General features: G+C 31.2%; 1 protein-coding gene across 5 annotated transcripts; it reads right to left on the reverse strand.

Annotated features, from left to right (window-relative positions):
* Nucleotides 1-2665: 2665 nt before the first annotated feature.
* LOC109805701 (transcription factor MYBS3) lies at nucleotides 2666-4106 on the reverse strand. Of its 5 annotated transcripts, none has more exons than XR_014430412.1 (3): nucleotides 4066-4106; nucleotides 3125-3282; nucleotides 2666-2860 (listed from the first exon to the last, which is right to left on the reverse strand). XR_014430412.1 is itself a non-coding variant. In XM_029272780.2 (3 exons), exons 1-3 carry the CDS (start codon nucleotides 3955-3957, stop codon nucleotides 2735-2737), a joined length of 603 nt encoding a protein of 200 aa, XP_029128613.1. In that variant the 5' UTR covers nucleotides 3958-4054; the 3' UTR covers nucleotides 2666-2734. The 5 variants fall into 5 exon arrangements, 2 of the variants coding, with proteins under 2 accessions (XP_029128613.1, XP_082922158.1); XR_014430411.1 differs by lacking the exon at nucleotides 4066-4106 and adding an exon at nucleotides 3693-3980; XR_014430413.1 differs by lacking the exon at nucleotides 4066-4106 and adding an exon at nucleotides 3693-3832 and having other exon boundaries at nucleotides 3189-3282.
* Nucleotides 4107-18250: the final 14144 nt, after the last annotated feature.

Here is an 18250-nt window from a genome sequence, read left to right on the forward strand (position 1 = left end):
TTATTGTTTGTAGTTCCTATAGCAAACCCTTATTTATAGAGTAAGGTGAAAATAGATGTTAATTACATGAGTATGTAAAATTGAGGTTGAATTTGAGTAATTGATGTTATAATAAAGTAGTATATGCTTTAGTCTATATTTTTACCAATTGAATTGGGAGAAGCAAGTTTGATTGTGAGTTATGTCTTATTCTAAAAATTCTAATATGAATATACATTGATATTTTATGTAATTTCGTTGTGTGTGATTAATAAAATTGAGTTATAATTATTAGGTTAGAAAATAGACATTAATTAATGTTACAATTTAAAAACAAGAATCACATAAATGGAATTAACATTAAATAAAGTCTTTGTTTTTCAAAGCCTAAAGGGGGTAGTTTGTGTCATTCAGACAAACTTTGGAGAAAGTCAATACAATTCTTCCATCTTATTATGGATGCTTACAATATTACATTAATTAAATAATATTTAATATATACAATAGATGTGCACATAGGCTAAGTTTGTTTGGGAGATGAGTTAGCTTTCAACACTAATTTATAATTTAACCAAAATAATTTTGTTTGGTACATTAGTTTATTTTAAGAACTTAGGGTCTTTTTGGTGGTTGGGATATGATTTGTTGCACATATATAATTAAATATTAATTTATAAAATATATAATAATATATTATATATATAATATTCATTTATATAATGTTATATTATGAAGGAAGGGTTCACTTATTCTAAAAATAAGTTTACTTAGTTTTATTTCACTTAATAATTCATGTTTTACATCAAATTTTATTTATCCAATTGTTGAATTAAAAGTTCTTCATATATAGTCAAGTTTATATATAAAGTTTCAAATAATTTGAAAATTATTAGATTTTTTTATTAATTAAAATTAGCATATAAAATATTTTTATAATTATATGTTAATTTGAATTAATGAAATGAAATATCAAATGATTTTCAAATTTTTTAAAACTTTACAAACTTAATCTTATACATTAACTATTGAGTAAAGTAAATATAAGTAAATGTATTCCTTGAATAAGTGAATCCCTTTTTTATATTATATATTATAATGTATATGTTAATTTATATAATATATAAGTAAACTTATTTTTGGAATAAGTAGATTCATCCTCTATATTATATATTATAATGTATATATTAATCTATATAACACACGCATACATGCAGAGACACTCACACACACATACACGCACAAACATACATACAACTTTTTAAAACTAAAATTGAACATTTTACTTTATATATAATTATAATAATTTGACAAGTAAATTTAAATTATATTGTTAACTAAAATATTAAAATTATAATTATTATATATTATATTATATACAAAATTGTAAAATATATATAATAAATATAGCATATATAATATTAAATATCAAATTATAAATTATATGACAATAAATATTATATAATACCAATTTATATAATATATATATATATAATTATAATAATATTGACATGTAAATTTAAAGTATATTATTAACTAAAATATTAAAATAAAAAATTATTATTTGAAAATTTCTTTACAAAAATGTATGAATAATAATTATAATTTTAAAAATATTGTATTTTAATTTTAAGAAAATTATATTATAAAAAAAATTGTATTATACAGTTAAGATTATATTTTTTTATATTCAAATTCTGAACAATTAAATTAAAGCTTATCTCAAAAACAAATTGTGTAATTTTAATGAAAAGATTTTTTTTATTAAAATATATTTTATATAATATCTTATTGGTATATATTAATTACAAAACATATATTATAATAATGTTCTTTTGTTTGTTATCTTGATGTGCATCAAACATGTGATATGGTTAATTTCTTTCTTACTTTTATCCTATCTTATACTCTTGTGTGATATCTTATCCTATCTTGACCATCAAATAAGCTTTTATAGTTTATTTTCATAGTCTAATTGAAGTTAGTTTATAACTTAATTCTTAGTTTTTTTTCCATCCTTTTTTTAATTATTCTTATTAATTTAAAAATTATTTTGCCTACTTGTTTTTATTTTACTCTAATTATTAAATAAATTCATGTCATTTTACATTAATTAGTTATATCAAATTATCTTATCAAATACTTTTAATTTAATTAATTTATAAGTTTTTATAATTTATAAGATAAGGTTACCAATTAGTCAATTACCTTAAACTCATTATAATAGCGGTGACAACCACCATGTTTGGGGATTGGTGATTTGAATAAAAGATTAAAATTAAGATTAATGATTATATAGAATAAAAACTGAATGAATAAGATTAATTGAATTTAACATTATATTATCATATAGGATTTAAATAATATCAAATTATGTTATATAAAAAAAAAATAGGAGGATAAACACAATCTTTATATGAAAATAGTCAAATTTGTCATGATATCATTTTCTCTCTCTAGTTTATTCTTAAATTTGAAGCAAATAAGTTGAGTTTGCAAGAAAGAATAATGTCTTGTGATCAAAATTAATTGGGATAACAAATTAAAATTATTTTCAATAGGATATATTTTAGGATTAATAGGTGAAAAATAAAGATATATATATATATATATATATATATATATATATATATATATATATATATATATATATATATATATATATAACAACCATATCAAAGACCAGTGGTGAACTTAATTTAGAAATTTAACCATATCTTAAGAAAATTACTTCAAATATCACATACTAGTGGATAACTTAAAAAGGCAGCTCCAATGGCTTGGGAGTTGCAAGTTTGAGTTCTAAATCCAGGAACACGCTCTGGAACGTACAATCATTTGAAGTGATAGGCCAATTCAGCACTGAATGAGGATGCGAGAGCCCCTGAGAGAGCCCCTGAGAACGTAAAAATCGATTGCTAGTTAATTGGCTAAAGCAGTTGATAAAAAGTTAAATTAAAGACATCTAAACAAAATGCATGTTTCATGTAATCCAAAAATGTGTGTAGAATGAGTTTTTAAAACCAACTCTGGCCAAATGGTAAAAGCTAAGCATGAGTTATAGCAATGTTTGTGAATTCATTTATATAGGCATGCAGGTACTCTTTCAACTAGTTATAAATCACATAAATGGAGAAACTTCGCATACATGAAATAGGGTGGAACGGTGTTTTGTTCTATTGAGTGTATTGTTTGATTGACGGAGAAAATACTTTTGTGCGTGCCTATCAACTTGGGTAGACGTTCTTGTTGTGACAAAGCTTCTAGACATGCCTCTCAAGTTTCCCTTCCCCAACTTCTCAAGCCCTGCAAGAAATATTTGATGTTCCTCCTCTGTCCACGACACACCTGAGTTCACCATAACACAATCATTGGAAAATAAACAAGTACAAATACCATACTTCTCTTGATTTGCAAAGTTACTACAAATTTTCATAGCTTTTGTCCATTAATGTTTTATATATAAATTTTAAAAAATAATTACAATTTTAGTTAAAATTAACATGATGCATGTTTTCATTAACAATTATAATAAAAATAAATTTTGATACAATAAATTTAATAATAAATAAGTTTTACTTGACATAATCACTAACAACATGTGAGTAAAGTCTAAAATAAATTTTTTTCAAATTATAGAAACTAAAAAAAAAAAAAACAATTTTACAAGTATCAAATTTATTGAAATTCAAAAAATATGAGAAAATTAAGATAACCTTTTTTTGTGTCTAGGAAGTAACTATCTGAATTATCATTTGCAGGAGGCAGGGAAGGCGAGGAAAAGGAGGAGGATACAGGCGAAGAGAACAAGTAGTTGGTGCTGAAACTTGTTTGGGTGGCAGAATACGAAGGTAATGATGAAGAAGAATAAACATCAAGTTGCACTCCGAAGAGCTTTAGTTGTCTGTGACTGAGACTTTTACAAGTCCTTGCATTGTGACCCAAGTTACCACAATATGAACATTTCCTAGCTATTCCCATTTCTCAAAGAATACCCCTCGGGCTTACTAACCCACACACACCACACGCATATATAGACATGGAAATGAGAATAAAAGCAAGAGACACAGAAAGGTAGAGAAATCGTACATTTGTGCGGTCTTTGGTGGCGCTATTGTTAACGTGCAAAGTGGGAGTAAAAAGGTTCATTGGAGTTTAAAAAGTAGAATTAGAGAACATGGTTTTTGGTTTGAACCTTTCCCACCCAAGGTTTTGCTGTTGAAACCTAAAACTGAAACAAGAAAAGTACGCTCTTTCAACTATAATTGGACAAACTTATAAAAAGTTTTTCCTTAATTAATACTTAATTCGATCCACTTTAGCTAAATCCGTGAGAGGAGCATATCAAAGTATTTTTTATCGTAAAAACAAGATCTTTCACATTGATATTGATGCTTAAGGCCAAAAGGAAAATATGTAGAAGTTTATTAATTAATTAAAGTACACTCATTTTCTTTGGCTGAGAAGAGCAATCATCATCAAAAAATATAAATAAATAAAAGACAAATGGAACACGGAGTTGCAACATGCGCTCAGGCGACGGCGGCATTGGCAGCATCAGAGAGGTGACCGTCGTGTCGGGGGTGCCGGCGTGGAGGAGCACAGGCTCCACAACTATCGGTCCGTGAACAAGTTGAACAGAGAGGGTAAGGTTTACACCATTGTGTTGGAGTCTTACGTTGTCGACATACCCCAAGGGAACACCGGAGTCGATACTAAGATGTTTGTTGACACTGTCGTCAAGCTTAACTTTCAGAAACTCGCCCACGTTGCTATGGCCATCACTACCATACTGGCATACTTCACTGAACCTACCATCACTGTTCCTGTGTTAGGATACACACTTCACTTATCCTTGTTGTAGCGAGTCTGATCCTGGGTCTCGGTCTTCTCGTTCCTATCCGGGTAGTCCGATGTGAGGGGGAGTGTGCCTGCAAAGACACTCCAACGCTCAAGTAAGTGCTCGGCGTAATAAATGTGGTAGTTGAAAGTTAGTTACGTACCTCGCTAGGGTCCTATTTATAGTGATTCTTATTGGGCCGCGATTAAGGACTGGGCCCCGGGAAATTAGGGGGCTAATCCGGTGCATTACATAAATTAACCTCTCCATAATTATCCTGGCGTGAATCCGTGACTTGGCCGAGCACACCGACACGTTCCGTTCAGATTGTGAGTGGTCGGTGGGCTCGGGTATTCGACCTGGTCGTCCACGAACTCGGGTATTCGGCCTAGTCGGCCACGAACTCGGGTATTCGGCCTAGTCGGCCATGAACTCGGGTATTCGGCCTAGTCGGCCACGAACTCGGGTTTCGGCCTAGTCAGCCACCATACGGTATACAACCTCCGCAGCGTCGAGGATGGGAAAGACGAAGACGTTTTAATTGTATAGGGTTGTGGTTCTCGGCATGTAGTGGCAGATGTTGCTTCGGACCGCTAGTAGTAGTGTGCATGTTCCTAGTGTAGTAGGTTTTGCTAACCTCGGTGGTCGTGGCCGGTTCGAATTTCCTTGTGCCAAACGTCCTCCCTAATTGCTAAGCATGTTATGATGAGGTCGGTTGTCTCCGAGGAGAGGTTGCAGGGGCGGCTTAAGGAGGTTGAGGTGACGTTGAAGGAGGCATTGACCGCCAATGCAAAGGTCACCGAGTCGACCGAAGAACTGAAGAGGCCAGCCGACGCCCATAGGAGAGAGGCCGACGACTTGAAGTTGACGGTCCAGAAAATGAAAGTCGAGGCCACCGCTGCAGCTGCCGAGATTGCTCGGCTAAATGAGGCTGCTACCAAGTTCGAAGCCGAGGCCACCGAGAAAATTCTCGACCAGCACGATGCCGGCTTCCAACATGCTATGCGACAGGCCTTCTACTTTTGTGAGGTCCCGGCTGACTTCAATTTTGATGTTAGTCGAGATTTCTACGGTGGAAAGTTCATAAGTTACGTCGAGTTCCCTCAGGGTGCCCAGCCTGACGAAGAGGCCCCACCGGCAAGGGAGGAGGAGCCGATCATTGATGTGGTCGACGATGGGAATCCGGAGGACTCGGCCACAGTGTAAGAGGTTGACTCTCGTGGTAGTAGGTTAGGGTTAGGATTTTTCGCTTGCTTGTAATCAGGCCATTAGTGCCTTTTGTGATCGGTCATTGGCGTCGTGGACAAAGATGATTTTTTGTGTAAGTAGTCGTACTGATTGGCCATACTTTAATGGAATATTTTACTTTCCAATTTTTTGTCATATTCATTAACGCCTAGTAATATAAACACAACCGAATGGTATGCTCGGCCGAAGGGGGGTTAAATTCATGTTTGTCGCGGATTAATGCTTGGTGTAAGTTCGGCTCAGGAGTGCTCCGCCTAGGCGTGCTCGGCCTCGAAATGCTAGAGTACGTGCGAGTGCTCGACTTGAGAGTGTTCGGCCGAAGTGTGCTCGGCCTCGGAGTCGGATCATGCGATTTGATACGCAGAAGTGTATTTGATCGGCGAGAGTGCTCGTCTTGAGAGTGTTCGGCCGAAGCGTGCTCGGCCTCGGAGTCAGATCATGCAATTTGATACGCGATGTATTTGATCCGCGAGAGTCGGCTTGAGCGTGTTCGGCCGAAGCGTGCTCGGCCTCAGAGTCAGATCATGCGATTTGATATGCGAAGTGTATTTGATCCGCAAGAGTGCTCATCTTGAGAGTGTTTGGCCGAAGCGTGCTCGACCTCGGAGTCAGATCACGCGATTTGATACGCGGTGTATTTAATCCGCGAGAGTGCTCGGCTTGAGCCTGTTCGGCCTAAGCGTGGTCGGCCCCGAAATGTTGGGTCGCGATTTGATGCGTGAAGTGTGTTGGAGCACGCGAGAGTGCTCGGCTTAAGAGTGTTCGGCCGAAGCGTGCTCGGCCTCGGAGTCGGATCATGCGATTTCATACGCGAAGTGTATTTGATCCGCGAGAGTGCTCATCTTGAGAGTGTTCGGCCGAAGCGTGCTCGGCCTCGGAGTCGGATCATGCGTTTTGATACGCGAAGTGTATTTGATCCGCGAGAGTGCTCAGCTTGAGAGTGTTCGGCCGAAGCGTGCTCGGCCTCGGAGTCGAATCACGCGATTTGATACGCGGTGTATTTAATCCGCGAGAGTGCTCGGCTTGAGAGTGTTTGGCCGAAGCGTGCTCGGCCTCGGAGTCGGATCACGCGATTTGATACGCGATGTATTTAATCCGCGAGAGTGCTCGGCTTGAGCCTGTTCGGCCTAAGCGTGGTCGACCCCGAAATGTTGGGTTACGTGATTTGATGCGCGAAGTGTGTTGGAGCACGCGAGAGTGCTCGGCTTAAGAGTGTTCGGCCGAAGCGTGCTCGGCCTCGGAGTCGGATCATGCGATTTGATACGCGAAGTGTATTTGATCCGCGAGAGTGCTCGTCTTGAGAGTGTTCGGCCGAAGCGTGCTCGGCCTCGGAGTCGGATCATGCGATTTGATACACGAAGTGTATTTGATCCGCGAGAGTGCTCGTCTTGAGAGTGTTCGGCCGAAGCGTGCTCGGCCTCAGAGTCAGATCATGCGATTTGATACGCGAAGTGTATTTGATCCGCGAGAATGCTCAGCTTGAGAGTGTTCGGCCGAAGCGTGCTCGGCCTCGGAGTTGAATCACGCGATTTGATACGCGATTTGAAAGGAGCAAATATTTAATTTAAGATAATAATGAAGAAGAAGAAGAATGTCACTGGTTAGCCGCCGGCATAGTTGAGATGTTTGACAATTGTCATCACTTGGAAATATGATTTAACATTTGTGTGAGTTATTGGAGATGGATTACTTCACTGCAACTTGCGAGTTTGTTGCGGACATTCGTGCAGATGTCAAAGGATCGATTACATTTGGAAGATGAGTCTAGCTATCTGATCAGGTACATGCATATCACTTTTTCAGTTACAAGACTCAACTGTTTAACCTTGAAAACTATAAATATTTACGGTAATTAGGTTACATGTGATCATGCTGAAATTTCTAAAAATTGTCTCAAAAAAATTTGAGATTTTGATATATTCAAGCACAAGTATGTAACTTGTTTTTAGGGTTAAAGGAAAATAGGTTACCTTTTATATGTTTTGGACTTGAACATTATTAGAGTTTTTTTTACAAGGATCATTTATCGAAACAAAAGTTAATTTGTCTTTAAAAATCTTAAATTAAATTTAAAGCAAATTAAAAATGAATACATTTTCACTTGCATTTACAATGAATATTAATAAATTATTAGTCTGAGGAAAGTTAAACTCAATCTTTTTAAATAAGGTATTGAATTGAAGTTTCATGAATAAAAAAAACGTGATTGAAAAGGAAGATCTATTAAAAATGGTCTCAATTAAATTTTTCAATGAATATTAATTATCGTAAATATTTTATATTAATAAGATGATTAAAAAATGAGTTTACACAATTTTTTTTACCTATCACAAGTATTCTTAATCCCAATAGACTAGAAACTAATCATGTTTATAATATTGTGATTGTCGCTACCCTATAAGATTTTTACGCATGACTATGATAGATAACGAAACTTCTTACTAAATAGATTATTCCTACAATATATTAAGATAAAATATTTAACTACCATTCAACTCATCTCGTTAATAAATTCACGTGATTCATTATATTTGAGGTTATATTCACAAAAAAATATTCATAAATATTTATTAAAAAAAACTAATAATGATTTCAAATATTTTTGAAATTAATTAAAATATAAAATTTATATTTATATTTTATGCATAATAAATATTTTGTACCCTTTTCCTTAATCACTTATTGAACAATATTTACCTATAATTTTAGGAAGAAAAAGGTAACAGGTTGTAGTTGAGTTTAAAACACTTTCTTGCGATGATCACTTCACTTGAGGAACATGTGACTGTGAAGTGTGAAGGATCAACCGCGTAAAAACTGCATCAATAAATTAGTCTACTTACAACATTTAATAAAATATTAATTTTTTATTTAAACTTCGAGAGACATAAATATTTTTCATTGATAAAATTAATATTTTCGTGTTATTTTATTAAATATTTGATTTACTATATGTTTATTAATTATGAACTCCATTTAGTTCATTAATATGACTTTCCTTAATAATTATGAAAAAATGTCTGAAATATAATTAAAATCACCTCATCAATTTTATGTTTACATACCGCATTCTATGAAAATATAATATACTTTTTAATTAGCACGAGGTGATAAATTTAAACTTTATTATGATTATTGTTGTATAAATATTTGTGAAAATAAAATTTTCATGAAAATAATCACTTAATAAAATTAACGTAGTTATTGCGATATTTTCCAGGTGCATAGTTATAAAATTATTTATACAAAATTAAAAAAAAAAAATAGATTGATGCATAATATTATCAAGTAAATTTTTAATTTTTTTAAGATTAAAGTATAAGTTCATCTATAATTTTTAATATGTGGTTTTGATTTTCATAATTTTGTTTTATTCGCGAATTAATTAATGGTAACATGATACTTCAGTAGTGATATATGACAACACATACATATTAGAATATAATATAATAACATGAACCAATGATGTGTTGTTTGAAAATTATGTGATATATAAAATAAATTTGATTATTTACTTCATTTTTTCCATCTGATAAATATATGTTTATTATTGAGTATGTTTTATCTAATAAATATAAACATAGGATATAAATATTAATATATTTTTTATATAATAAAGAATATAAGTTTAATAATATTAAAATAGTAATATATATAACATGTGTACTAAAAATAAATAATAAAAAATAATTTATGTTAGTGTTATATTAATAGATACATTTGTTACTATATGATATTTTTGTAGTATATTTTTGTCTAACACAGTAACATGTATAATATGGTGAGAAATTTTCTTATTGAGAGGGACAGCTCCTTGTATAACATAACAATGATTTGTATCAACGGTGTAAAAAAAAATGTATGATTTTACTTCTTATAAAATATTTGATTTTAGTTCTTGTAAGAGATTTTTTTTTTTACTTTTCATCTTTTAAAATTCATAATTATTACTTTTAAATTTTATTATTATATAATATTTTTAACTAACTTGCTTATCAAAATGTTAATTGATCATTTTAAATGTTATATATAATTATTGGTAATATTATATTATTATGATATTTTTGAATTTTTTATAGATTTTTAAAATAAATATTATTTATTTATCCTTAAAACATTTTTATAAATAAAAATAATAATTTTAAAAACTTTTTTTGAGGGGAGTAATTTTAAATTTTAAAAATATGTAAACCAAAGAAAAAATATTATTTTACAAATATCAAAATCAAGATTTACTTATTTTGCAAGAAAAAAATATTTATAAAATTTAAAAAGATAAAAAATAATCTTTTTATGATAATTAAGATTAAAATTTATTTATTTTATGAGATAAAAAAATATTTAAATTAAATAATAATAATTATAATGATGATGTATATCTTTTTATTTTATTCATAATAATGGTGTATATCAATTATTTATATGGAAAGATATAGCCACAGTAAGGTAGTTGTTAAGCTGAATTAATGCTTAATAGTGAGTGGGCCCAGAGGTTCACATGGCAGTCGCAGAGATGGACTTGTTATTTGTGAGGAGTGGGCACCAATAATACACCCCCGTTGCCTAGATTTATATAGGAAAAATATATTTTTTATCCTCTTATATTATTTATTAGATTTAATTTAATTTAATTTTAATTAATTAAATTAATTTAATTTTATATTTCTAAATATATTTTAATATTTAATTTTTTATTTTTTTTATTTAAATATTTAACAGATGTGTATATATATTATGACAACATAACATGTGTTATATTGTCATGACATATAGACACATTCATATTAAGTATTTTAACAGACGAAACAAAAAATTAAATATCAAAAATGTGAAATTAAATTAATTTAAATAATTGGTAAAACTAAATTGATATTAATAAATAATATACAAGACGAAAAATATATTTTTACATTTTATATAAAAAATTACACAAAACTCATATGATCTTCTCTTTATTACTTAATAAGTCATACTACAAGAAATATTACATACAATAATGATATATTAAAAAAGTGTCATTATAGCATAATATATATAAGTATATATCTATTTAAAATATAATAATATATAATTTTAGTGTTGATTTTGAATTAAATTTAATAAAATATTTTATATTTTATTATAATTTATATTTATATTTTTAATAATATATTAATATATATTATATTTATTATATAAATAAAAGTAATTATGACACAATACGTGTGATTATAAAATGTGTGTGACTGTATCACAATTTTCTTATAGTGGGCCATGTGATGGAGCATTCTTCTTTCTTCAGCAGCTGGTCAACATCAAGTAACCAATAACATAGTTGACCACAACTCCCAAAAGAGGAAATTAATAATTTTACCACACGTACACAGTCTTTCTCACTCCCAAATTCTTCACATGATAATAAATGTTTCTTTCATGACTGTTGTCTTTAGTAAAGAGAGAGAGAGAATATGAAAAACATCGGGAAAAAAAAAAGAGAAAAGTGTGAGAAAATGTAGAAAATAAAGTATGTAACACACAGTTTATATATATATATATATATATATTCTTATACACCTAATATTTGTGAGAAACGTAATCAAAAACTGCTTATATTTTACATTGATAATATTTATTACAAACTATTTTAATATTATACAAAAATACCTATCTTACATACTATATATATTTATTTTTTAATACTTTCATGATAGTTATTACATTGGAGGCAGAAATAAGTTTATAATGGGGTTAACATGGTTGGCGGGTGGTAGGAAGAAAGTTACAATAATATGTTCATCGATATGAATTGGATTTTCATGGTTAGGGAAGAAAAAGAACGTAGATAATTCTATTCCTTGAAATGTAACAGAGTTGTTGATGGCGTCAATACCCCAATTCCCTCCGGGAAAGACGGCAGTAATCACGACGGTAAAAGGACCTGGTATGGCGGGAATATCCATCTATTTTTTTTTATTATTAAATTTTTCAAAACAAGAAATAAGGAGTGAGAACACTTATTAAATAAATATAATTGATTAAATAAGTAACAAGATTATTGATATAGAAAATTAAATAATAAAATTTGAATCATTTTTATAGTGACTAGTCAGGATAAATGAGCACTATGAGAATATCAAATAAATATCAACAGAATATTTTTCCATTAATGCATACTCATTTAAATCCCCAAGGTCAAACCTCCAGCTATAAATAATTCAAACTTTATCTTCTATGGCCATAGAACAATATTTATTTTTTAAAACGAGTCAAATATATTTTAATAACATTATATTATAATCAATTAAAAAAATAATAACACTAAATAAAATTTGAGAAATTATCATTATTTAATCTTTAATTAAATAACATATACGTAATTAAAAAAATATATTAATAGCACCAAATAATTAAACAATAATGATAGTTATTATTGAATAAATAAACAATATAAACTATGAACATTTTAATAATTACTATGAATAACAATAAGCATAGAATAAGCAAATAAATGAGGTTAAGGACACCTCACTAGATAAATGAATCAAGAAAATAACATAAATAAATAAACATAGTAATAGATAAAATTTAAAGAAACAAAATTCTCCTCCCCCTTACCTTAAAATTGTTTATCTTTTTTTTTTTTTCCTTTATCCTTCTTTTTTTTCCACTTTCACGTTAACAAACCTCCAATCTTTCACTCTCGTTAAAAACTTTCAATTTATATTGAAATTGGCTGTTACAGTCCACTATTTATAGGAGAAATTTTTTGCATAGTTACGTAAGGGAATGCGTAATTTTGAGTACGGGAGAGAATATTTTTACTGAAGTTAATCTGTAACATTTATTACACTGGCTATTGTTATCCTGATGCCACATTAATAGCAGGTGAAAGGATAAGATAATTGCTATTGTTATCCTGATGCCACATTAATAGCAGGTGAAAGGATAAGATAATTACTGAAGTTAATCTGTAACATTTATTACACTGGCTATTGTTATCGTGATGCCACATTAATAGCAGGTGAAAGGATAAGATAAGATACCATGGACCCCACATATCTCAATTAGAAGGATGACACCACGTAACACATCTGTAACTCACCTGGAAGAAGAATATTTCCACGTAGCACCTTTCTGCATCCTTACTTGCTTTTAAGAAAATTATTTTTATCATTAATAATTGTTTTTAAAAAAAAATTAGATAAAGCCATGGTAGGATTTGAGCCCAACACCAAACACTAGAAGTCCCTAAGCACCAGGAATGAAACCATTAAACTATTTCATTTTATATGTTTATAACGTCATACAAATTTGTAATAAGTTATTTATTTATTATTATTATTATTATTATTTTTTTAACTAAAATATAAAATTTTGATCATAAAATTATATATATTAGGTGATTCTATTTTATTAACCAATTCATGATAATTATATAATTAGAAATAAATATTTTATAATTTTATTTCACTAAAAATGTTATAATAAAATATATATATATATAATTATCATAACTAAAAAAAAAAATTTAATACCCCTAATAATAATATTGGGAATATTGTTAAAATATTAGGATATTACAATTCTCCCCTACTTGCAGAAATTTCGTCCTCGAAATTTTTATTGCTTAAGAATAAATAAGGATAGTTTTCCCTGATTTTTTCTTCCACTTCCCACGTAGCATCTCCAGTAACTTTATTCCAGATGACCTTTACTAGTGAAATTTGTTTGCCTCTCAACTGCTTGATCCTCCTGTCTGTGATCTGTACAGGCATTGTTTCAAATGTAAGGTTATCCTTTAACTGTACTGTATCAGGCATTATTACATGAGATGGATCAGAGATATATTTTCTTAATTGAGACACATGAAAAACATTGTGAAGATTAGAAAGAAAAGGAGGTAGAGAAATTTGGTAAGCAACAGGACCTATTTTTCTGAGGATTTGATAAGGACCAATAAATCGAGGTGTGAGTTTCTTTGATTTCATTACCCTACCAATTCCAGTTGTTGGTGTAACTTTCAAAAATACATGATCACCCTCCTGAAATTCAAGAGGTCGTCTTCTTTTATCAGCATAACTTTTCTGCCTGCTTAGAGTTTTTCTCAATTTTTCTCGAATCATTTTGATCTTTTCCGTGGTTTGTTGCACCAATTCAGGACCCAAGATTAAATTTTCTCTTGTCTCAAACCAACACAAAGGAGTTCTACACCTTCTTCCATATAAAGCTTCATAGGGTGCCATACCTATGCTAGAATGAAAACTGTTATTATAAGTGAATTCAATCAGAGGCAGATATTGATCCCAACTACCAGAATTTTCTATCACACAAGCTCTCAATAAATCTTCTAAGGATTGAATGGTTCTTTCTGATTGTCCATCGGTTTGAGGATGATAAGCAGAGCTAAGGCGAAGCTTAGTTCCTAATGCTTGATGTAAACTTCCCCAAAATTTTGAAGTAAACCTAGGATCTCTGTCAGATATAATACTAGATGGTACACCATGCAATCGTACAATTTCCCTTATGTACAATTCAGTCAATCTCTCTAGTGAATACCTAATGTTAATGGGTAAGAAGTGAGCAGATTTTGTCAGTCTATCCACGATAACCCATATGGAATCAAATTTATGAATTGTTCGTGGTAAACCAACTACAAAATTCATTGCTATACTGTCCCATTTCCATTCAGGTATATCTAAGGGTTGCAACATTCCTGCTGGCTTTTGGTGTTCTATCTTGGCCTTCTGACAAATCAAACATGTAGCCACATATTGTGCTATTTCCTTTTTCATTTTTGGCCACCAAAACATTCTTTTGAGATCCTGATACATTTTTGTTGCCCCAGGGTGTATACTCAGCTTGCTCTTATGTGCCTCACTTAAAATTATTTTCTTAATTTCAAAATCATTTGGCACACATATCCTATCATTAAATCTCAAAATTCCTCGTTGATCTATATTAAACTTTTCACCATCTTTTTGACCTATCAATCTCTTTTTCTTTTGAATGAATTGATCAACTACCTGAGCTTCACCAATTTGTCTATGCAAGTCACTAGTAATTTGAACCGCATGCAATTGTATTCTATCCTGACTTACTGTAGTTGATAAATTCATATCTCTAAATTTTTCTATCAAATTTATCTCATGAATCATTAATGAAGAGATATGTAAAGATTTTCTACTCAGTGCATCAGCTACAACATTGGCTTTCCCTGGGTGGTAATGTAATTCAAAATCATAATCTTTCAAAAATTCCATCCACCTTCTTTGTCTCATATTCAGTTCCTTTTGATCAAACAAATATTTTAAACTCTTATGATCACTAAAAACATCAAACTTACCACCATACACATAATGTCTCCATATCTTAAGTGCAAACACAATCGCAGCTAGTTCTAGATCATGAGTTGGATAATTCTTTTCATGAGCTCTCAATTGTCTAGAAGCATATGCTACTACCCTTCTATCTTGCATAAAAACACATCCTAATCCCATTTTTGAGGCATCACAAAATATGACAAATTGTCCATTAGGATTGGGTAAGGCTAAAACTGGTGCAGTAGTTAATCTTTTCTTAAGCTCTTGAAAACTATTCTCACATTTTTCTGTCCACTCAAAGGGTTGCCCTTTCTTGGTGAGTTGAGTTAAAGGCATAGCTATTTTAGAAAATCCCTCAATGAATCTCCTATAATATCCTGCCAAACCCAAAAAACTACGGATTTCTGTTACCGTCTTTGGAGGTTCCCATAGTAGAACTGCTTCTACTTTAGACGGATCCACAGACACTCCGTCTTTCGAGATCACATGACCTAAAAATTTAACCTCCTCTAACCAAAATTCACACTTAGAAAGTTTGGCATACAATTGTTTATCTTTTAGGATTTGCAGAACAGTTCGAAGGTGTTCTTCATGCTCCTCATGAGTGCGATAATATATGAGGATATCGTCTATAAAGACCACTACAAAATGATCTAAATATGGACGAAAAATCCTATTCATATAATCCATGAACACTGCAGGTGCATTGGTTACTCCAAAAGGCATCACTTGATATTCATAATGACCATACCTTGTTCTAAATGCAGTTTTTTGTATGTCTCCTGCTTTTACTTTGATTTGATGATATCCTGATCTTAAATCTATCTTAGAAAACACAGTGGCTCCTCTCAATTGGTCCATCAAATCATCTATTCTAGGAAGAGGGTATTTATTCTTTATGGTAAACTTATTTAATTGCCGATAGTCCACACACAGCCTAAAGCTTCCATCTTTCTTTTTAACTAACAAAACAGGAGCACCCCAAGGTGATACACTAGGGCGTATAAATTGTTTTTCAAGCAACTCTTCTAATTGTTTCTTCAGTTCTGCCAATTCAGAAGGTGACATCCTATAAGGTGCCATTGAAATTGGCCCAGTTCCAGGTATTAAATCAATCGAAAATTCAATCTCTCTGTCAGGTGGTAAACCAGGAATATCATTAGGAAAAACTTCAGGAAAATTTTGAACAACAGCTATGTTTTTCAAGTTGACTTCCTCTTTAACTTCCGTAGAAGATAAAATTAAATATCCTTGAACTTTACCCCAAGAAAACTTGCTTATTGGTTTGGATAATGAATTCGATAGATCCTTAGAATCAGAAAACATTACAGACTTTTCTGCACAATTGAGAAGGACATGATTGGAAGATAACCAGTCCATACCTAAAATCACATCTAATTGTGATAAAGGTAAGCAAATCAAATCTACAAGGAATTTTTTATCACCAATAAAAATAGGACAGTCTGAACAAACTTTATTGGCAATTACAGATTTGTTTGTAGGGGTTGAAACGATTAAATTATTTTCTAAAGAAGAAATTGGTAATTGGAGGTGTTGAACACAATCATTGGAGATAAAAGAATGAGTTGCGTCTGAATCATACAGTACATTTAAAGTTTTGCCTTTAATGAAACATTTACCTTGTATTAGATCGTTGTTTTGAGCAACTTCAGTTCCAGTTATGGTGTAAACTCTTCCAGTTGTAGGAGGTCTCGGTTTGGGTCCAGAGGTATTCGCGTGTGCCTTTGGTTGTCCACACTCAGAAAACACATGGCCAGGCTTTCCACACTTGAAACAAACAGGTCCTTTGAGATGACAGTCTTTAGTATAATGACCCTGTCCACACTTAAGACACTTAGCTTGATTATTCATGGGTCCACTAGAATTTCCTGCAAATTGAGAAGATTGGGGTTTCCATTGAGGTCGATCGTAAGGTTTTCCTTCATTATTCTTTTTCTTATTAAACTGAGGGCCAAAGGATTTTAGTCAATTATCCTTATTATGATCAAAGCCTTCCAAAAATCGACACTTGTGTACTAATGTGGGAAAATCAGAGATTTCTAATATTCCTACTGCCTTTCTTAATTCTGGTCTAAGTCCATCTTCAAATTTAATACACTTCATTCTCTCATCAGGGTGATAAAAGAAAGTAGAGTATTTTCCCAATTCCTCAAACTTAGCAGCATACTCTCCCACCGTCATGTTTCCTTGTTTTAACTGCATATATTCTATTTCTTTAGCCCTTCTAACATCATTAGGAAAATATTTTTCAAAAAATTTGGCTCTAAATACTTCCCATGTAATAATTATTCCTCCTCCTTCTAACAACCTCCTAGTACTATCCCACCAATATTCTGCTTCTCCTACTAGCATAAACACTGCATAGTTTACTTTTTGGTTATCGGGACAGTTCATGGCTCGAAATATTTTTTCTATTTCTTTAATCCATAATTCAGCTTTTTCAGGATTATATCCTCCATCGAATTGGGAAGATTTATTGTTTCTAAATTCTATTAATCCCTGTGACTCTCCCATTCTTTCCGGTTGTTGATTCCTTAACAAGGCGGCAGCCATGTCTCTAATAGCCTGCACAGCCTCCGTCAGTTCTGTATTTTTCCTTCCTGCCATCTGAAATTTATAGGTTAGTTATTATACTAGAAACATGGTTAGCACATTTCCCCAAGTTACACATGGAACGTTGCTCTGATACCATTTAATTGTAACACATAGTTTATATATATATATATATATATATATATATATATATACATATATATATATATATACATATATATATATATATATATATATATATATATATATATATTCTTATACACCTAATATTTGTGAGAAACGTAATCAAAAACTGCTTATATTTTACATTGAT

The sequence above is a fragment of the Cajanus cajan genome, chromosome 10 (assembly GCF_000230855.2).
Source record: "Cajanus cajan strain Asha chromosome 10, NIPB_CcT2T_4, whole genome shotgun sequence".
Taxonomy (NCBI): domain Eukaryota; kingdom Viridiplantae; phylum Streptophyta; class Magnoliopsida; order Fabales; family Fabaceae; genus Cajanus; species Cajanus cajan.

Excerpts from the sequence above, each read along its gene's own strand:
- LOC109805701 (XM_029272780.2), bottom strand. The coding sequence starts at position 3,957 with ATGGGAATAGCTAGGAAATGTTCATATTGTGGTAACTTGGGTCACAAT. Across the intron at positions 3,325-3,692 it reads CTTCCTAGACACAAAAAAAG|GTGTGTCGTGGACAGAGGAG; the intron begins GTTATCTTAATT and ends TGGTGAACTCAG. Across the intron at positions 2,873-3,124 it reads ACCGTTCCACCCTATTTCAT|GGGCTCTCTCAGGGGCTCTC; the intron begins GTATGCGAAGTT and ends TTACGTTCTCAG.